The sequence below is a fragment of the Dama dama genome, chromosome 29 (assembly GCF_033118175.1).
Source record: "Dama dama isolate Ldn47 chromosome 29, ASM3311817v1, whole genome shotgun sequence".
Taxonomy (NCBI): domain Eukaryota; kingdom Metazoa; phylum Chordata; class Mammalia; order Artiodactyla; family Cervidae; genus Dama; species Dama dama.
Genome location: NC_083709.1, coordinates 71994369 through 72017051, shown reverse-complemented (window position 1 = coordinate 72017051; position 22683 = coordinate 71994369). Strand labels below are relative to the sequence as shown.

Genomic DNA, 22683 nt, shown 5'->3' with positions numbered 1-22683 from the left:
ACCATGATTATCATTTTTTACTTTTCAAAAATCCATTGAAAGTTATTATCTATCAAATGTTTTATATGAAAGCAAGTGAAAAAATTGTCTAGTGTTTACTTAGACAAATAGAATATAAATGCCCCAATATGTTTGCCTAAGTTACTAAATAATACTGGGGAGGTAATAGTGGGAGGGAGGGGTTCACGTCATAATAAGGTAAACAAGAATTCCTAAGTTCTAGTCCTAATAATGAGTGTTAGTTATATGCTATTTTCCTTTTCTATTTGAAAATAAAACTTGAGGACTTATTATCTTTGAACTGTTTGCAACTGACATCTGTATATATAATTAGTGCTCTAGAAACCAACTGTCTAGAGTAAATCACATTTAACCAGTTTTGAGTACAAACATTCAACAAATAACTTGCTAACTGTTAAATTGTGATTCTCTGGCAAAGTTTTAAATATCTACATTTATAGGTATTTTAATTTGTGCGTGAGTACTAAGTCGACCCACTCGTGTCCCACTCTTTGTGACACTAGGGACTGTAGCCCACCAGGCTCCTCTGTCCATGGCCCTGGGCAAGAACACTAGAACGGACTGCGCTGCCCGCACCCAGGGCATCTTCCCTGCCTGGGAATCAAGCCCACACCTCTTAGGTCTCCTGCATTGTCGGTGGGCCCTTCACCACCACTGCCACCTGGGAAAGCCCCCATTTGTAGCAGTCAGTAAGTATCAACTATGTTGTGTCTCACTTTTCATATGACAAGCTAAATACCATCATAAATAATATTCACAGATCGCAGGATTCCCTATATAGAGAATAAGTAGAGATAAAGGAATATACACACACCAGTACAGAATGCATACATTCACACATTTTTTAATATCCTAGGGGAGAAACAATATAATTTCATAATTCAAACTTCAACTCTTAAAAATATTTTTCTAATTTAATTCAAAATTTTTTTTTTTTACACAAATAAGCAGGAAAAGTTTACAAATCAGTCAGGGAATATGGATGGTGCATCACTGAAATTCAGTAAAAATATTTTAGAGTTTTCCGTTTAGAAAAGAGATCAGAGTGCAGTGGATTTCACTATCTAGAAATCTGTAAAATTTCAGGTACCAAAGTGATGCATTATTTTGGAACATGAAGTGATCACTTGTAAAGTTGCTGTAACTTAATGATGTTTACACTCAGCTATGTGTTTAATGGAGCCTATAATTTTTATGTTGAATCTTTCCCCAAACTACACAGACCTTTGGGAAAAGCCTACACACACCATTTACCAAAGTAGTCCTTTATATATTGCTATATCGAGATCCTAAACTTCTTTCATCATTTAAATAGACATCAGTATGGATACAGTATTGTGGCAGATAGACTTTAAAGTTGTCTCCATGATCTCAGCTGTTGTCTTGATATAATCCCTCCCCTTAGTATGTGTGGGACTTGGGACTCGTTCCAACCAATGTGCGTGCTTAGTCGCTCAGTCGTGTCCGAGTCTTTGTGACCTCTTGGACTGTAGCCCACCAGACTGTAGCTCCTCTGTCCTTGGGGATTTTCTAGGCAAGAATACTGGAGTGGGTTGCCATGCCCTCCTCCAGGAGGTCTTCCCAACTCAGGTATTGAACTCTGTATTGCAGGCAGAATCTTTACCATCTAAGTCACCAGGGAAGTCCATGAATATTGGAGTGGGCAGCCTATCTCTTCTCCAGGTTATCTTCCCGACCCAGGAATCAAACCTGGGTCTCCTGCATTGCAGGTGGATTCTTTACCATCTAAGTCACCAGGGAAGCCCATGAATATTGGAGTGGGCAGCCTATCCCTCCTCCAGGTTATCTTCCCGGCCCAGGAATCAAACCTGGGTCTCCTGCACTGCAGGCGGATTCTTAACCAGTGAGCTACCAGCGAAGCCCTTCTAACCAAAAGAACATGGCAAGTTGGGGGATGTCATTCCTATGATCATATTCACCTTAAATAAGACTCTCTGTTGCTAGCATACTTGCTCTGGAGTCTCTCCTCAACTAGCCTTGAAGAAGCAAGCTTTCATAAGTCCTCCAGCAGTAAGGAATGAAATGCTGTCAATAATCATGAGAGTAAGGAGGCAGAGCCCTTCCTGACTGACTCTCCATATGAGAACACAGCCCTGGCAGACACTTGACTGCAACCTTGCAAAAGTCTCAGTAAACCCCTGCCTAGCTCCTGACACAGAAACTGTGAGATAATAAATGTGTATTGTGTTAAATTTGTGGTAGCTTTTTATACCTTATAGAAAATTAATATAAGAAAATATAAGAAAAAATGTTTGAGAAAAGACAATATAGAGGATATCTTTTCCCATTCATTAAAAAGAACACAAAAAAGTAGGTATACACACAAAAGGTAATAGCACAGCAAAATACATCTAATTCCAAGTGGTCTTTTTGTGTCAAAGTTAGTACCTGGCAGGCACGTGGCAGTGGGAGATGGAGAGGGCAGTGCATTTTTATCATAACTGGTTTTTCAGTGTAAATGGTGACGTCATGTGAGTATCTAATGACCACCGCTACAAAAGTAGTTACTGGATAAATTCTCGTAGTTAATATGATTTTTTGCTCTCATAATATTCAAATATGCCCTACTTAAAATGAACTAGCTGATTTGGGGTGCTCTATTGGAAACAGGTCTCAAGATCCTAGAATTTGCCTGAAATAACAGATTTAGTTCAGATCATATAGCTTGCATTTTCCCTTAGCATAAGCATTCTTCCACTAATATTCCAAATAGTAGCTAGGTGAGAAGGTAACTCAAGGAATATTTTGCCTAGATAAGCTCACAATTTAGAAAGGGAAATGGGGAGATTTAGTTTAAAATGTGGCTTATTCCCTAACACATGAACATACAGTCACAGGAAAGCAAAGAGTTGTTACAACCTCCAGAAAAAAAAAAAAAAAAATCACAGGACTGCAAAGAAAAGTGACCTAACCATCCCATGTATAAAGGAAACAAATTTAGGATTATATTTCATTCAGATGTGGATGGATATATTTCCAGTGTTAAATATGTAATTTATACATGGGCACAAATTTAGTTAGAAAATAAACATTTCTGTGAGATTCCTATGTGATCCTTATTACTATTTACAAAGAATATAATGACAAATCACAAAGAAAAATAAGCAAATTATCACAGATTAAAATCCTTTACACATTTTTCTACCCATGAATTCTCTGTTCCACATCTGAACTTAATAGTAGAATTTCATAGCTGACATTCAACACTCATTTCATTATTAAAGTGTATCAAAACTGATTTAAAAGACATAAAAGGAAAAACAATCAGCCAAAAACATGTTTTCTCCAGTGTTTGGACAATGGGCTCTGGTTCACAGGAATACAGAAATGCAGCTGAAGGCCATCTGAGAAGCACTTCCTGGTTTATAAATGTCAGCAAGTGATGGATAAAGGAAGCTTCCTATAGGTTTCCATGTAACACAAAACACTAGAGTCCAACGTTGATAAACTTCCATGTTGTATTTTTAAGAGAGTATGGTCACAGCTTGAATCCTTCTTCTCACTCAAAGCCCGAAGTAATTATGTAAAATACATTTGCCTTCTAGAAGATCAAGTCAGAACAGTCAGAAACTGCCAATCAGTGATGAATGAGCACACCGAGTCACTGTTAAACATCGATGGATCAAGAAGGGGCCTGAGCAGAGCCTCCAGGGACTGTTTGTGAGCAAGCTGATGGCGCTGGACCCCCACTGCCTGTCCCAGAAGGACAACAGGTGGGTTTCATCCACTGGGAGCCCCTGGCTTAGCAAGAAAGTCACATCGTCATAGTTAGTGATCAGTAAATCACAACAGCAAATCAGAAGAAATACTCTTTCTGGCTTTCATTGACTGTACTTTGCATGTTGAGCTCACTTTTCAGAGCAGTTTCAGCATTGTCTCCAGTTTTTGGAATATTTGTTTCATTTTTTTGGTATAGCCATCTCTGTTGATAAATGCGTATAGCAATGGCAGTGATGCAGAGCAAAATAAATATCACAACTGCTATCACACCTAGAGAAAAGGGAAAATACAAAGTCGGATTATAAACTGTAAATGTCAGCCTAACTAGAATCTACCTTAGCACCATTTATCATCAGAAAATTTGAAACCAAGTAATATTATAACATTAAGGTTACTCCTAAGTCCATGCAAACACAGAGGTTTTACGCCTTAATTCCAAAGACATATCTGATTGGATTCCAGTTAATGCCTTCACACTGAAGTGCAGAAGCACCATGGGCCTCTTAGGGCATACCTGCATGGCTAACCGAGTAGGCAGGTTTTTATTTTTAAAAGGCATAGACTGTGCAGCCCCATCATAGAGTGATTAAATGCTCTGCCGCTGTTGTGCAGTTGCTAAGTTGTGACCGGTTCTTCGTGACAGCTCCTCCACCCTCCTAGTGGGCTGGTCTGTCTCCCAGTGCGCTCAGGTTCTCAGTCGTGTCCGACACTTTGTGACCCATGGACTGGAGAGCCCGCCAGGCTCCTCTGTTCGTGGAGATTCCCCAGGCAAGAATACTGGAGTGGGTTGCCATACCCTCCTCCAGGGGATCTTCCCAGCCCAGGGATCAAGCCCAGGTCTCCTGCATCGCAGGTGGATTCTTTATCATCTGAGTCACCATGGAGCTCAGATTCATGTCCACTGAGTTGATGACGCTATCATCTAACATTCTCATCCTCTGCTGCCCCATTTTTCCTTTCACCTCAATCTTTCCGAGCATCAGAGTCTCTTCCAATGAGTCAGCTTTTTGCATCAAGTGGCCAAATTTTTACCTGTTTTAATGAAAATTTAATTAAACTGTTAAGCTGATACACAGTTGAACTACAATAATGTGGTGTATATTTCATCTGTGTCTTCGAGACCAAGAGAGTCGTAAGTGATTATTGCCTCTGGGGGTCTACACTCTTGTGTGACCCCCATGTGACTTGCTTCTAACCAATACAATATGACAAAGCTGATGGTCTGCACCTGATTATTTGTACATGATTACATGATGATGTTATATAAGACTGTAGCACCTGTCCTGTTGGAGTGTCCTTCTTCCTCCTGGCTATGAGTGGCAAGAGCCATGCTGGGAAGCCACCACGTGCCAAGGAGCTCTGTCTGTGAACCAGTGAAAGTCCAGAAGCGCTCAGCGCTACAGCTGCAAGGCAGTGAGTGCCGCCAACGATCTATGCAAGTGAAACAGGCTCCATCCCCAGCGGGAACTTCAAATGTGACCCCAGCCCATGATCCCAGATGACACACATTCATTTCAGGATTGTGAGACCCTAAGCAGAGGACCTAACTGAGATGTGTCCGCACTCCTGACCCATATAAACTGAGGAATAATACACGTGGATTGTGTTATGTTGCTAAATAGGTGATAATTTGTCATGCAGCAATTGATAACTAATATACTATATTATAAAAATTTGTAGAAATATTAGTAACATTTCAGTTATATGGAAAGTAAAGCATTTCTCATGTTGGGAATGTTTTAAGTATTGAAGATGTTAACTTTGCCAGTGGTTCTCAACCTTGGCTATGTAGTAGATGATAACAGAATTTTTGGTGGGAGGCTGCGGTATCAGTATTATTTCAAAAGTTTCACAGATTATTTTAATGCACCATCAAGCTAAGCCATCAGGATGTTAAGTCAAGCTATATCACATTACAGAAGAATAAATATCCAATCCATTCTGAAACAGGCAAAAAGGAACATTCATAGTCAATATAGTTTTAAGATGATTGGCACTGGCATTAATTAGTATTTCCAATTAACAAATGTAAGCAAATACATGTTAATGTTTAGTTACATAAATCAAAATTTGTGTTGCAAAATGAAGTTTCTTTATTATACTCTGGGACAGACTTAAGCAAGTGTGATGGAGCCCAACAAACTTGAAGCTTGGTTGAGTGCAATTGGTCACAAAGATTCCTGAGCACATGCTATCAGGAACTCAGACTCCTTAGCTGAGAAGAGGTAGCATATTTATTACTCTATGAATATTCTTAAATATTTATTCATAAGTAGAATATTCATTACTTTCGATATATTTTCCATCTCATGTGAGAGCCAATAACAGAGTTAATTATTTTTATGTTTAGTCATAGAGCTTTGTTTTAAGAGCTATATCATATACAATTTTAGTGTCAGGGACCGCTAACTCAATAACAGTGATCAAACCAGTGATTGTATGACGACTGTCACCATTACACTGACCCACCTGTACATCCAGGATTTTCTGTGTGTGACAGATCACCTCCAACTCTACCTTGTTCCTGCTTTGTGAGGTTTGGTGGGATCCTAGAATAACCTCCATCTCCACCCTCTATCTGAAGAAGCTGAGATAACTTGAAGAACACATCTGATGGCTTCCATAACCTTCCTATCAGCAACTCCGGTGTAAATGTGTTTTTGACAAGTGCTCACGCCTATCCGTGTCTCTGTCTACATGTCTGTATCTTTCTCTATCCATCCATCTGCCCATCCACAGGATAGACTGCTTGGCAAGAAATACTCTGTGATCTCTGGTTTATCAGGTTTGAATATTGATTAGGTTAATACTCCTTTCCTAGTGCTTCCTTTGTTTACAGGGTAGAAAATAAAAATGCAAAATGCAGAATATGGAGAAATTCACCTATTGGGATAATCCTTTAAACAGATCAAATATTTCACACAAAGGTGAAGTCTGTGATCAATTTTTTAAAAGCCTGATAGTTCTTTCAGGAGCAATACACGGGAGGTTTAGGTGCTCAGTAATTGACAAACCACACAGATGGAGGCTGGTCCAGGTACATCGTAGGGTCCAGGAAACTGCACCCTCTGTCCCTAAGGCCTTCTGTGCTTGGCTCCCATGTATCAGGGGCCAAAAGGGAATTCCCAGGGGAGTGACACTAGAGTAACTTACTTTGTACATCTTGCCAGTGATCTTTAGCAAAAGCAATACAACTCTGTTTAGTGGTAAAGAATCTGCCTGCCAATGCTGGAGATGCAGGAGACGTGGGTTCAGTTCATGGGAATGGCGGCCCACTCCAGTACTCCTGCCAGGAAAACCCCACGGACTGAAGAGCCTGGCCAGCTACAGTTCATGGGGTCCCAACAAGTCGGACACAACTGAACGACTGAGCACACACGCAGGCAGGCAATAAAACTAAGGGCCACACCTTTGTTCTTTCATCAATTTGACTTTTACCTTTGTTCTCTCTAATAAAAGGGCACCAACTATGATAATTTGCAAAATTTTGAACTTTGGTTCCTACTTTGTAAATATTAATCACATTTAAGTTGATTTATTTTCACTTAACTTTGACATTATAGTGGAGTTATCTCATTAAAAATAAATCAGAATGATTTAGGATTAAGAATTTAAATGTTAACAAGAAAGTTGTTCCTTTTGGATATGCATTATAAATAATATTTATGGTTTTTATTTGTTTTTGGAGTTATAAGATGGAGGTCATATTCCCCACTCATTACAAAAATAAAAGTAATTGATACAGAAATGGAAATAATGACATCCTTACATAGATTTGGTCAGCACTTTAAAATGTCTGAATACTTCACTAGTTGTCTGGAGAAACCTGGTGTCTTAATAAATGCAGGCAGGTCCGATCTGAGCAGGTGTGTAGCTGGCCCAAACAGTGGACCCCAGTCCAATCACCCACCTCTGGGAGCAATCACCTCACTTTGAGGTGGCAGAGAATGGACAGTAGTTTCCTCCACTCACCAGGCAGAGTTGGCACCTGACTCACATTTCCATAACCTAGTTAAGCAAATTAAAATGTTCTTTGAATGGTAAGGAGGGAGAATTGAATATTAATTTTTGAGTCCTACCTGGGTAAATTTTGTTTCAGGGTATATAATAGAAGATATTTAAAGTGCAATTACTTTTACTTCTTCATATATATATAAATATACACACATATATGAATGGATTTACTTAATGGATATCTATATCTATCAGTCTAGATAGATAGAGAGCTACCTATTTCTCTGCCGAAAGATAAGCTTGATGCTAGATACAGTTTTATATTTTTATGTTTAAGTAAATGACAATTTGTATAATTTAGGTGCTTCTCCCAATAAATGTTGCATTTTTTATTTAAAATAAAATAAAATTTTATTTAAAATAAAATTTATTTTCTTTTCAAATTTAGAGAATAATTGTTTTGCAATGTTGTGTTAGTTTCTATTATATGACAAGGTGAATCAGCAGCTTTCCACTAGCTATTTTACACACAGTAGTGTATGTATGTCAATGCTACTTTATGTTTTATTTTTAATCTTATTTTTAAGTGTTCTGGGCTAAGGGGCTGACCAATGGCTATTTTACATCAAAGAAGTAAAAGTAAATGTGTCTTAAATATGTATCCATTCTGAGAGAAACTAATGACTATTTTCAAGTGAAAACCCTCTTATTATTATAGTTTGTCAACCATCCTTTAAAAAAGAGGAGCCATCAGTTCCTTCTACAAAGCTTTTTCAAAGGAGCTGAGTTCGGTTCAGGTACAGCAAAAACATTAGCAAATGTACGTGGTCTGCCATTGACCTCACAATCATCACAGATTCTCAGATATTTTTTGGACTCTGCTAACGGTGACAACAGAACCAGGAAGAGGTCATTCGCGGCCCCGTTACCTCCGATGACCGCGGAGTCACTTCTGTCCGCATTAACTAAGGGCTGTCCCTCATCTGTTGGTCCAGAACGACCTACAGTAGAAAAAGGGAGAATGACAGAGAGTGGAAAGGAGTTTTGAGAAATCCACAAACATCTGAAAGAGGAGCAGATAATGCAGTCACAGAAACGAATTTGAAGCGAAGAACCAAGAATGGAAGGACCAGAGAAGTGAGAAGATGAACTGAGGACTTTGGGAAACCTCTGGCATGGAGACTCTGAGCATAATCCTGCTGGCATGTGAAGCGAGTGCAGGTGCAGGGGATGGAGACGGAGCGAGTCACACACCTGCACCGCCGGCGAGAGGGCGGGTGGCCTCCCGCGCCGGGGCTCCGGGCCCCGCCCCATCCGCGCAGCCGGGCGCGGGGGCCACGTGTCCGCGGACGGTGACCTGGGCGCGGCCGCCAGCGCGCAGCGCCGCCTTCAGAGGGACCGCGGGCCCGAAGCGCACCGCGGAAAGGCAGCCGGTGAAGCCGCGCGCGCCCGCCCGCAGCGTGTCCGGGTCCGCGCCGAGGGGCTCTGCGGGCAGAGAAGCGGGACACACCGTTAGAGCTCACGGGCATCTGGCGGGGACGCCGGACCAGCCTGCCCCTGCGCAGCCGTGACGAACCGAGGCCCCTGCAAGCCCCTCCTCCTCTTTCCTTAGGAAAAGGTCCACGGCCTACCAGAGAGGCCTTGGCTGATGCCCTGCGGTTGTTCACTCCCCGTGGGGAAAATTAAAGCTTCCTTGGACGCAGTCACTGTTACGGACGAATGAAATCCTCCTCCACCAATGCAGTTTTCAAAATATTTTGAACAGGACTTGTGACCAGTATTCTAGATGGTTGGTGACCTAGATCTCATGAGTTGGGGGATGGCAGAGTTCTGGTAACTCCTAAAGTTACCTCCTAATTAATATTTTAGTCTTGCTGACTGTTCTGAGCCTCACAGTGAGGGCATATCCTTACCCACAACTGCTGTCCCGGGAACTCCACACCCCACTTTCTTTTCCCCTCTCCATAAGGGTGATCTCTGTCCCTGTTCTATAAATAAAGGCATGCCCTCACCAACCCCATCCTGATCCCCATTCTTACCCCAAACTGACAGAGGTTGGTTATTAAGACCTAAAGAAGAGCCGCGGTTGACACAGGGGAGCGAAGCATCAATTCCCTCATTTCGGTGATGCCTGCATCCCGCAGTGCACTTGCTCAGTGGGCATGAAATCTGACCCAAGACCCCTTAGTTGTAGACTTCAAGTTTAAATGTGTCAGTCAGGGAAGGAAGAGTCTGCGTCCCCCTCTGTGTGAGGCAACTTTGGCATCTGCTGTCAGACTCCTTCCTGCTTCATCACGTGTAGAAAGGCTCATAGTCTCTTCTTTTTCAAGCAATCATAAACAGTTACCAAGAATTTACCAAATGACTCCCGTAGTCTGGGCATTGTGTTAAGCGATTTATAGAGGTTATTTTTTAATGTTCAAACCACCCTGAGTACTTTTATTCCTATTTGAAGTTAAATTAAGGGACAAGTAAGTGGGGGTCATTATATTATTCTTTCTTCTTTAATGAATGCCTGTACCTGCCATAGAATATGTGTATATATTCTGTAAGTATTTTGGCTGGCATAATGCATGCATGCTAAGTCACTTCAGTCGTGACTTAGGTCCTACTCTTTGTGACAGAGGTCCTACTCTTTGTGACCCCTGGACTGTAGCTCACCAGGCTCCTCTGTCCATGGGATTCTCCAGGCAAGAACACTGGAGCTGGGTGTTGTGCCCTCCTCCAGGGGGCTGGCATTATAGTCCAGCTCTGAATCTGAGCTCTGAATCTATTATGATGTTGTGGATAAACTCTCAGAGGACAGCCTTTATTTCTCTTGAGTTTGAGCTTCTGAGGAGCACTGCTCTTTTGTCTCCATTTCCTGATAAATAATAATAAATAGCTTTCATGGGACATGTGTCATCCAGTACATACATGCTGCTGCTGCTAAGTCGCTCAGTCCTGTCCGACTCTGTGCGACGCCATAGACGGCAGCCCACCAGGCTCCCCCATCCCTGGGATTCTCCAGGCAAGAACACTGGAGTGGGTTGCCATTTCCTTCTCCAGTGCATGAAAGGGAAAAGTGAAAGTGAAGTCGCTCAGTAGTGTCCGACTCTTAGCGACCCCATGGACTACAGCCCACCCAGCTCCTCCATCCGTGGGATTCTCCAGGCAAGAGCACTGGAGTGGGCTGGACACTGTGAAAAATAAAGGGCTATTGTTATCATAAAACTAAAGTGAGCATTTAGAGCAGGATTTAGTGACTTGCCTCATGCTATACCACTAGTAAGCCATTGGAGAGAACTTTTGAATAGGAGCATTTGAACTCTGAAGCCAAGAGTGTAACCTCGCTGGCAGTGAGCTTTGTCAGCCAGCTTTATCCGGAGAATCAGTAACAGAAGGTCACTGTCCTTGGCTCATCCATCTCCCTCATGCAACATGGGGAAGCTCCTGATGGACAGTGTGTTTTATTCTTGTCTTCCCCTGCACTTAGCTTAGTGTCTGTAACATAGGACACATGCACTATATAGTTTATAATCAAAGAATACATTTAGTCCTATCACCACCCTTCTGTGGACAGTCTGGCTGTTGAAATTTTAAAAATATGGCCCTGTCAAGGTGTGTTCTGAGAAATTCAGAGGTCCCTCCTTGTGATTCTGGGAAAGACTGAAGGCAGGAGAAGGGGACAACAGAGGATGAGATGGTTGGATGGCATCACCGACTCAATGGACCTGAGTTTGAGCAAACTCCGGGAGATGGTGAAGGACAGAGAATCCTGGCGTGCTGTGGTCCACGGGTCACAAAGAGTCAGACACGACTGAGCAACTGAACAACAACAACACCACCTGTGATAAAAGATGACTTGCACTGGCTTCGGCTAAGGATGCATGTCCATAGTTGGCTGACATCTCACGCCACTGAGTTTTACCAAATGTCATGGTAACTAAACACGTCCTTATTGTCATTAAAGGTAACCAACATACTCTGAAGCTTCTTTTGAAGGGTGAAAAAATATGCCACTCCCAAATATGCCACTTTGGCATAAGAATTAGTCACTTGAAAACAGCAGGGAAAAGGACACTGATGTCCATTTTTCTTCTTGAAAGCAGCAGATAAAACTCCCATGGAAAAGCTGCCTTCTCTGTACCAGGAGGGAAAATGCACTCTTATGACCAGAGATAAGCAGTCCAGCCCAGAGAAATCTGTACCTACAAACATTGTTAACAGACACTCTCCTCATTCATTTTATTACTTTTTCACAATCACCACTCTTTGTTCAAATTAGTATATAAATACTTGGGCCTACCTGCTTTTTGGGTCTTCAGTTTCCTATGGGGGCCACATATACATTTACAAATCTCTATGTTTTCCTCCTGTTAATATGTCTTAAGCAAATTTAATCCCCAGGCCTAGTCATAGATCTTAAGAGAAAAGAGGTCAAGCATTGTCTCCCCTATAAACTCATGGGGTGGATTTCTTGAATCTTATTACAGGTTGTTACTTTTCCTCCTATTAAACTTCATTTCATAATGAGATAAATTTTGTATCTTTATTTCTCCTGGCTTGACAAAAAGCTACTGGGAGCTATTTGAGCTTACAAAATTTTTTTCATGAGTTTAAAATTGCAAAAATAAGGTTTGCTATGGAAAAGACCTAAACTCAAGGGACATGCATTTGCATTATTATAATCATCATAAACATCTCTCTGACACACATAGCTATATTGGCCAAGTTGATTATATGAAATATCAAATAGCTTTATGCATGTGGAATTTTAGGTAGATTCCTAAGTACACTGAAGTAAAATAAGCTTGGCACAACCCCACTAAAGGATTATCAATTAAAAGGTTACTTGAAAGATGACTTTATTTTTTAAATTTTGCATTCAGACAGTATCTATTTCTTAAAGGAAGATACCCTTGCTTGTGTAACCCAGGACTTTTGCAAGGCTAAAATACTGGAGAAAAAAATCACAGGTAAAATAAAAGTTTTAGCTGTTGGACAAAAAGAGCAACTAGACACTACTAGTTTTTCTTGTCAAAGTTTTGACCTGAGTACCACCAGGCAAGGGTAACAGAAGGAACCCAGGGCAGACATATCATAATGAGTTAGATCAATTTTGTGGAATTTATTTTTTTAAAGATAACCTGGCTTCATGTCTGTAGATAGTGTTATTACTAAAGAAAGAAACATCAGTAGTATATTATATTATATTATACTTTCCCATATTTCAAGGTACTTTATTTATATATATGTGTGTGTGTGTGGATTTGAGAATGTGAATGTGTATGGGAGGATTTATATGTATCTGAATAGCCTGTCATTAATCACATAGCTTTAACTATGCTATGCATGTATGTATGGGTATAAATATACATTGAAAGGTTTGGTGTTCATAACTTTCTGTCATTTTCCCAACCTGAGGTCATGGTTTTTATTCTTTTTTTTTTCTGATTGGAGTAATTCTCTAGTATATTCTTCAGATGGGATGCTTGATTAATAATTAATCTCAATCTTTCCTTGTTATCCAAAATATCTTTTGTAACCTTGTCAGATAAATTATACAGTAGATGCTTGAGCTTCAATCATTCTTCTTAGCAGTATAGCTATATCATTATATCATTTTTATTCTGTTGTTGCAAATGAAAAATTGGATGCTGGTACCAATACTATTATTTTTATTGTAGCAGCTTCTGCCTGAAAAGTTTGGAAGACTTTTCTATATGGTTTTGTAATTCAGGGATTTTCCCAGAATTTCTGCAGATCTGTGTCTATTCTCATTAGGATCAATAAGTCCTTTCAATCTGCAACTCAGGTTTTCCTTTAGTTAAGAGAAATTTTTTAATACATAATTTTTGTCTTTGCTTTTAATTCTCTTTTTGGATCTCCAGTTATTCACACTGAATGTTCTAGATCTAACTTCCAAGTCCCTTTTATTTTCCCTCCTAATTTCTGCTTCTTAATCTTTTTGCTTATGGCATGATACTCCATGTTACTTTTAAGGAAAACCATTGATGTGTCTCTTCTTTAGATCATCCAGTGACATTTTTAAAAGTCATATTAACTCCCAGAGTTTATGTTTGTATCTGTATGTGTGATTTTATTAAAATCTCCTTGAGTGTCAAGTTTTATCCTAGTTTTCTGTCTTCTTCAATAGCTCTAAATTGATGTGGAAATTTTATTTGTTGTTTTTTCTTCTTGCCCCATCCCCACTATTACTTTTAGATTCTCTTAGTGGTGGTATCATTATTTACTCAGAGAAGGCAGTGGCACCCCGCTCCAGTGCTCTCGCCTGGAAAATCCCACGGAGGGAGCGGCCTGGTGGGCTGCAGTCCATGGGGTCACTAAGAGTCAGACACGACTGAACGACTTCACTTTCACTTTTTATTTTCATGCATTGGAGAAGGAAATGGCAACCCACTTCAGTGTTCTTACCTGGAGTATCCCAGGGACGGGGGAGCCTGGTGGGCTGCCGTCTATGGGGTCGCACAGTCGGACATGACTGAAGCAACTTAGCAGCAGCAGCAGGATTATTTACTTAAACATTTATTGGGACAGCTTGTTGGAACTCCATGGTTGGAGATGTTATACGATACACAAGTCCTGACACTCTGGACAGTGCCGCTTCTCTGCCCCTGTAGTCAGCAGCAGACCTGCAGGCAGACTGTCCGACTTCCTATGAAGCATAGGAAGAGGTCTCTCACCCTTGCCTTCACCATGGTAGGAAGGATATGACCCAATGATCCAGCCCTTTATCAGCTTCAGAAGGAGCAGAGAGAATGGGGATCATCATGTGGAGCAATGCTGACCTTCCCTATGGAAGTCTTGAGTTCTCTGAGAGGCAAGCTTTCCCCAGGATCTACAGGCTTCACACACCACCCAAGACTCTGCTATGTCTTCCCCCAGCTGCTGCTGCTGCTAAGTCACTTCAGTCGTGTCCAACTCTGTGCGACTCACAGACGGCAGCCCACCAGGCTCCTCTGTCCCTGGGATTCTCCAAGCAAGAGTACTGGCATGGGTTGCCATTTCCTTCTCCAGCGTCCTCCTCCAGTCCAGTGGGCAAATCCTCACCTCTGCTCTCTTATTCACACTTCCCTGCCTTCTTCTGCCTACTGGGCTGGCCCTACAGTTCCTGGGTTTAGGGGTACTAGTAAGTTGAATTGGGAGTAGAAACAAGTCTTATGGTCCAAGCTGCCATTTCCCAGACCTAGGTCCACACAAAGTCAGCATTCAAATGAACAGAACTGTGCTTAGAAACACAGTGTGAATCTGTCTTCCCTATTAGCTGACTCCTGAAATCCCATCCTTAAGGATCCTTCCTTTGGCTCAAAAATCTTCCCTTTAAAGTGCAAAGAAAAAAAAAAGGTGGGGAAAACCTTAGGCAAAACTTAATGCATATTAGAAACTTACATATTAGATGAAAATGTTTGATCAACCCTTAGCTTGAGAACACGGGCATCAACAAGAAGTAAGGGCAAATCAGGGGCACTTTCAAGATAGGGTAAGGAGGGGGCAGGAAAGTGGTTTGAGTGTGAATGTGAAGCAAAGTCACCTTTAGGAAAGAGTGTGCTGAGGGCTGAGAATAAAGTTCATTCCCCCTGTAATTTTGAGTAAACCCTCTTAAATCACTTTGGATAAAAACAGATTTAATCTATTTTTTCTCTTAAAAATTGTCTGTGGTACAAAATCTTGAGAGCAGTATCAGACTTCCAGCAATTCAGGGCATAAACATTCTCAACTGTCTCAGGTGTTGGTAGTGTTGCCTTTAAAATATATTGCCAAGGCCATGCATTCTAACACAAGAGATGATTTCTGGTTTTGTGAGGAACAAGCATGTTAATGAAAGGTCCACAAGGAAAGGGAAGGAACAAAGTGAAGAGCTTTCTGCTACCCACAACGAGCAGTGCTTCTGCAAGGCACTGGCGATAAACAGTGGAAGCAAAAAGAGTATTTCCAAGATTCCCTAAGGCTCTCATCTGCAAGCAAGTATCAGGAAAAGTGAGTTGTCCATGGAATTGCAGAAAGCAATGAAGAGCATCAGAAAATGTAAATATGTAGCTAAGTGAATACTGACTGTTGAAACAACAGCGGTAATAATGTCTTGTAGAAAAAATAATACCCATAAGTGAAGTGCATGACAACAATGGCAAAAAGGGAGGAAGAGGAAGTAAAATGGGAGTAAAAATAAGGTTTTTATGTAGTTTGGGAAGTGTACATTCAAAGTAGAATGTAATAAGTCAAGTATGAGTAATCTTTGGAGTAACAGCTAAAAAAATAAAGAGGTACAGCTATAAAGCTGATACCAAAGATTAATAGTCTCAAATGGGAAGTAATTCAGCTGCAAGTTAACATGAGAATAAACAAACTGGTATATTCATGCAATAAAAGACTATCAAGCAAAGAAAGCTAGTGAACCATGACTATATGCAATAAATGTTAAAAAACATTTTGGCAAACAGAATTGGCTAGAATGAATATAAATATCAACCTGCTGTTTATTTTGGACTTGATGAAACCACAGTGAACATCCCTTAATCTAAATAAATGACATGATTAGAAAGTGATGCTAAATAGAATTTTCAGCCTGTCTTTTGAACAATTCATCATTGGAGGGACCTGATTTTCAGAGTCAGCAAGAAGTGACTTATTCTCCCTTCCCTGCACCCCACTTCCACCACACCAAACAATCGCTGGCACTTGCAACCAATACCTGGGAAGCAATCAGGGGTAATCTGGAACTCCGAGCACTTTAACAAGCACTCTCAGAAGGTATTTCCTGGAATAATCGTTGTTTAGTCACTAACTCGTGTCTGACTCTTTGCGACGCCATGGACTGCAGCCCACCAGGCTCCTCTGTCCGTGGAATTTTCCCAGCAAGAATACTGGAGTGGGTCATCATTTCCTCCTCCAGGGGATCTTCCCAACGCAAGGCTAGAACTCTCATCTCCTGTTTGGCAGGTGGATTATTTACCACTGAGCCACCTGGGAAGCCCAATTGGAAAAATAGTCTTTAGTAAACTAAAAAGACTCTTCCTATAATAACATTTGAGTAGTCTTTCACATAACAAAGAAATATTGTCAGAATTCTACATGTTTGCTGCTTTCAACTTATCAGTCCTTCTCTAAATTGTGATTAGGCTCATGTAGACTCTCCTTGATATACCCTCACTCCAACTCAGATGTCCAAGTTCTTCCCTCTCTATTTTCCATCAAATCCTATTCTTGAATAAACTCACTCATACAATAGAAGAAATGTCCAGTTATGACTCTGTGTTCCAACTCTCCCAGGGACATGTGCAGAAAATGCATTATTGGCAAAAGAAATAAATCTCTAATTGAATTTTTATTATCCAGATATAATTCACATCTCATAAAATTCACCCTTTTAAAATGTACAGTTCAGTGGGTTTTTTACAGTTGTAAAACTATTCCCAGTATGTAACTGCAGAATCTATCATCCTCAAAGAAATCCTGTACATATTAGTGGTCACTCCTCACTCCTACCTGCCCCCAGTCCCTGGTAAATCTAAACTGCTTTCTGTTTCTATGGATTTAACTATTCTGGGCATTTCATATAGAAGAAGTCATACAGTATGTAATATTTTGTGTTTATCTTCTTTCATTTAGCATAATGTTTTCAAGGTTCATCCATATGGTCCCATGTATGAGTACTTCATTACTTTTTATGGGCCAGCATTCCATTGTACACTTTTGTTTGTTCCTTAGTTGATAGACACAGGAGTTGTTTCCAATTTTTGGTTCTTATGAATAACACTTCTCTGAAGACTTGTGCACACTTTTTGTATGTGGATATATATTTTCAATTTCTTTGGGTATTTACCTGTGAGTGGAATTTCTGGGTCGCTTGGTAACTGTGTTTAACGTTTTAGGGAACTGCCAAACTGTTTTTCCCCAGCAGCTGCACAATTTTACATTCTCATCAGCAAGGCACAAGAGTTCCAATTTCCCCATATCCTCTACGACACTTGTTACTGTCTGTCTTTATGACCACAGCCGTCTTATTGGGTATGAAATGGTGTGTGCATGCTTAGTTGTTTCAGCCGTGTCCGATTCTTTGTGACCCATGGACTGCAGCCCACCAGGCTCCTCTGTCCATGGGATCCTCCAGGCAAGAGTACTGGAGTCGGTTACCAGCCCTCCTCCAGGGGATCTTCCCAACCCAGGGACCGAACCCGTGTCTCCTGTGTCTGCTGCTTTGCAGGTGGATTCTTCACTGCTGGGCCACCAGGGAAGGCCGTGAAATGGTACCTTGTGGTTTTGACTTGCATTTTGTTGATGACTAGTTATTCTGAACATCATTTTTTTGTTCATCTTTTGTGTATCTTCTTTTAAAAAATGTCTACCCAGACCTTTTGGTCATTTTTAAGTTAGTTTACCTATCTTTTTATTGTTTAGTTGTAGGAGTTCTTTATATATTCTCATATATTCTCTATAAAAGCCTCTTATCAGATTCATGACTGGCAAATATTTTTCTTCACTTTATGGGTTTTTACTTTCTTGATAGTGTCCTTCGAATTACAGAAGTGTTAATTTTAATGAGGTCCAATTTATATATTTTTCTTTGCTGCTTATGCTTTTGAGAAACTTTGATATAACCCAAGGTTTCTGAAAAACCTTCTCTAAGAAATCATTGCCTAATCCAAGGTTACAAAGACTTACAGTTATGTTTCGCTCTAAGAATTTTATAATTTTAGGTACAAAGTTAGGTCTATCATCCATTTTGAGTTAATTTTTGTGTCTGGTGGTAAGTAGGAGTCCTACCTCACTTTTTAAACTTGTGGATATCCAGCTGGGCCAGCACCATTTGTTGAAGAGACTATTTTTTTTTTTCCCTCTACTGAATGGCCTTGGTGCCAATGTTAAAAGTCAGTGGACCATAAATACATAGCTTTACTTCTTGACTGTTGATCTACTCCACTAATCAATGTATATCTCTTATGCCAATACCACATAGTTTTGATTACTGTGGCCTTGTTCTAAGTTTTGAAATCATGAAGAATGAGACCTCCATCTTCATTCTTCCTCTCAAGATTGTCTTGGCTATTTGGAACCCTTGCATTTCTACATGAATTCTGGAATCAACTTTTCAATTTCTGTAGAAAAGACCATTTGGATTTGGATATGAGCCTGTAGATAAACTTGGGGAGCACTGCCATCTTAGCAACACTGAGTCTTTTAATCCACGAACACATATATTTCTATTTATGTAACTCATGCATAATTCCTTCCAACAATATTTTATGGTTTTCAGTGTACATATCTTGTACTTCTTTTGTTAAAGTTATTTCAAAGTATTTGCTTCTTTTTAATGCTATTGTGAATAGAATTTATATTTCATTCTTCATGATAGCCTTGTATTATTCATTGCTAATATATAGAAATACAATAAATTATTGTGTGTTGATCTTGCATCTTTGCCAAAACTATTTATTAGTTCTAATAGCTTTTTCCATGGAGATCACGTCCTTTACAAATACAGATAATTTTACTTCCTTTTTTATTGGATATTTTTGCTCTTTTCCTTGCTTAGTAGCCCTCATTCAAATCTGTACTACTGTCTTGAACAAAAATGGTAAGAGCGGACATCCTTATCTCATTATTGATCTTAGGGGAAGACTTCCATTATTTCACCATAGCTGTGTGGTTTTTGCAGATGCCTTTTTTACACATGAGGAAGTCCCTTTCATTTCTAATTTGTTCAGTGTTTTTACTATGAAAGCATGCTGGATTTTTTTCAAATGCTTTTTCTCTGTCTATTGAGGCAATCGTGTGCCTTTTGTCCTTAACTCTATAAACATAGTGCATTACATTGATTTTTATCTGTTGAGCCAACCTTAAATTCCTGGAAGAAATCTTACTTGGTCATGGCATATAATAATTTTTATATATTATTGCATTAGACTTGCTAATACTTTGCTGAGCATTTTTGCATTTACATTCATATTCCTGAAATTTTATAAACTCTTTGTGTCTTTCTATGTAAATTTCTTCTAAATGAGATAAATTCTTAGGGAGAGTATAGGAAAGACTAATACATGTCACATAAGTCAAGGGAGTTTTACTATCTAAGCTCTAGTCTCTCCATGCAGATCTCAGTAGGTACTTTCCATGAATTATTTATTACCCAATTATCATATATGAGTTCCATTTCCACATACAGTCTTTCAGTTGATTTCTTTTCCCACTCAGATAATTGGCTTACTAAAGTTTATTCACATGACTATATTGATTTGAACTGTATTCTCCCCTAGGAAAAGACAGGAAGATGTATCTTTAGTTTGCACACTTCAAGAACAGATTTTTGTTTTGTTTTGATATTTGAGGTTTGTTATTTTGATTGGCTTTTTTTTAATGCTCAAAACCCAAAATAAACAGAATACCAATTATACAAAAGTCTTTAGAGAAATAAAACGTAGCAAAAATGCTGCGGTACCTTCAGTCAGTTCAGTTGCTCAGTTGTGTCCGACTCTTTGCGACCCCATGAACCGGAGCACGCCAGGCCTCCCTGTCCATCACCAATTCCCAGAGTCCACCCAAACCTATGTCTATTGTGTCCGTGATGCCATCCATCTCATCCTCTGTCATCCCCTTCTCCTCTGCCCTCAATCTTTCCCAGCATCAGAGTCTTTTCAAATGAGTCAGCTCTCTGCATCAGGTGGCCAAAGCATTGGAGTTTCAGCTTCAGCATCAGTCCCTCCAATGAACAACCAGGACTGATCCCCTTTAGGATGGACTGGTTGGATCTCCTTGCAGTCCAAGGGACTCTCAAGAGTCTTCTACAACACCACAGTTCAAAAGCATCAATTCTTTAGCACTCAGCTTTTTTTATAGTCCAACTCTCACATCCATACATGATTACTGAAAAACTATAGCTTTGACAATACTGGCCTTTGTCAACAAAGTAATGTCTCTGCTTTTTAGCATGCTATATAGGTTGGTCATAACTTTCCTTCCAAGGAGCAAGCGTCTTTTAATTTCATGACTGCAATCACCATCCACAGTGATTTTGGAGCCAAAAAAAAAAAAAAAAAGCAAGCCACTGTTTCCACTGTTTCCCCATCTATTTACCATGAAGTGATGGGACCGGATTCCATGATATTAGTTTTCTGAATGTTGAGCTTTAAGCCAACTTTTTCACTCTCCTCTTTCACTTTCATCAAGAGGCTCTTTAGTGCTTTTTTGCTTTCTGCCATAAGGGTGGTGTCATCTGCATATCTGAGGTTATTGATATTTCTCCTGGCAATCTTGATTCCAGCTTGTGCTTCCTACACCCCAGCGTTTCTCATGATGTACTCTGAATATAAGTTAAATAAGCAGGCTGACAATATACAGCCTTGACGTACTCTTTTTCCTATTTGGAACCAGTCTGCTGTTCCATGTCCAGTTCTAACTGTTGCTTCCTGGCCTGCATACAGGTTTCTCAAAAGGCAGGTCAAGTGGTCTGCTATGTCCATCTCTTTCAGAATTCACCACAGTTTATTGTGATCCACATAGTCAAAGGCTTTGGCATAGTCAATAATGCAGAAATAGACTTTTTTTTAAACTCTCTTGCTTTTTCGATGATCCAGCGGATGTTGGCAATTTGATCTCTGGTTCCTCTGTCTTTTCTAAAACCAGCTTGAACATCTGGAAGTTCATGGTTCATGTATTGTTGAAGCCTGTTTTGGAGAATTTTGAGCATTACTTTACTAGCATGTGAGATGATTGCAATTGTGTGGTAGTTTGAGCATGCTTTGGGATTGCCTTTCTTTGGGATTGGAATGAAAACTGACCTTTTCCAGTCCTGTGGCCACTGCTGAGTTTTCCAAACTTGCTGGCATATTGAGTGCAGCACTTTCACAGCATCATCTTTCTGATTTGAAATAGCTCAACTGGAATTCCATCACTTTCATTAGCTTTGTTCGTAGTGATGCTTTCTAAGGCCCACTTGACTTCACATTCCAGGATGTCCGCCTCTAGTTGAGTGTGAGTGATCACACCTTCATGATTATCTGGGTCGTGAAGATCTTTTTTTTACAGTTCTTCTGTGTATTCTTGCCACCTCTTCTTAATATCTTCTGCTTCTGTTAGATCCATACCATTTCTGTCCTTTATTGAGCCCATCTTTGCATGAAATATTCCCTTGGTATCTCTAACTTTCTTGAAGAGATCTCTAGTCTTTCCCATTCTGTTGTTTTCCTCTATTTCTTTGCATTGATTGCTGAGGAACGCTTTCCATATCTTTCCTTTTCCCCTTTGCTTTTGCTTCCCTTCTTTTCACAACAATTTGTAAGGCCTACTCAGACAGCCATTTTGCTTTTTTGCATTTCTTTTTCTTGGGGATGGTCTTGCTCCCTGTCTCTTGTACAATGTCACAAACCTCCATCCATAGTTCATCAGGCACTCTGTCTATCAGATCTAGTCCCTTAAATCTATTTCTCACTTCCCCTGTATAGTCATAAGCAGTTTGATTTAGGTCACACCTGAATGGTCTAGTGCTTTTCCCTACTTTCTTCAATTTAAGTCTGAATGTGGCAATAAGAAGTTCACGATCTGAGCCACAGTCAGCTCCCGGTCTTGTTTTTGCTGACTGAATAGAGCTTCTCCATCTTTGGCTGCAAAGGATATAATCAATCTGATTTCAGTGTCAACCATCTGGTGATGTCCATGTGTAGAGTCTTCTCTTGTGTTGTTGGAAGATGGTGTTTGCTATGACCCGTGCGTGCTCTTGGCAGAACTCTATTTGCCTTTGCCCTGCTTCATTCTGTACTCCAAGGCCAAATCTGCCTGTTACTCCAGGTGTTTCTTGACTTCCTACTTTTGCTTTCCAGTCCCCTATAATGAAAAGGACGTCATTTTGGGATGTTAGTTCTAGAAGGTCTTGTAGGTCTTCATAGAACCATTCAACTTCAGCTTCTTCAGCGTTACTGGTCAGGGCATAGACTTGGATTACAGTGATATTGAATGGTTTGCCTTGGAAATGAA

At 40.2% G+C, this 22683-nt stretch overlaps 1 protein-coding gene across 1 annotated transcript in view; it reads right to left on the bottom strand.

The window, feature by feature from the left end:
- Window positions 1–3838: 3838 nt before the first annotated feature.
- Window positions 3839–22683, bottom strand: part of LOC133048439 (contactin-associated protein-like 3) — a 225642-nt gene continuing 206797 nt past the window's right edge. Inside the window, exons 22-24 of the mRNA XM_061132107.1 lie at window positions 8971–9201; window positions 8646–8717; window positions 3839–4032 (exon numbers count right to left, since the gene is read on the bottom strand). Coding sequence (XP_060988090.1) covers window positions 3839–4032; window positions 8646–8717; window positions 8971–9201 — 497 coding nt within the window. The remainder of the gene's footprint in view (window positions 4033–8645; window positions 8718–8970; window positions 9202–22683) is intronic.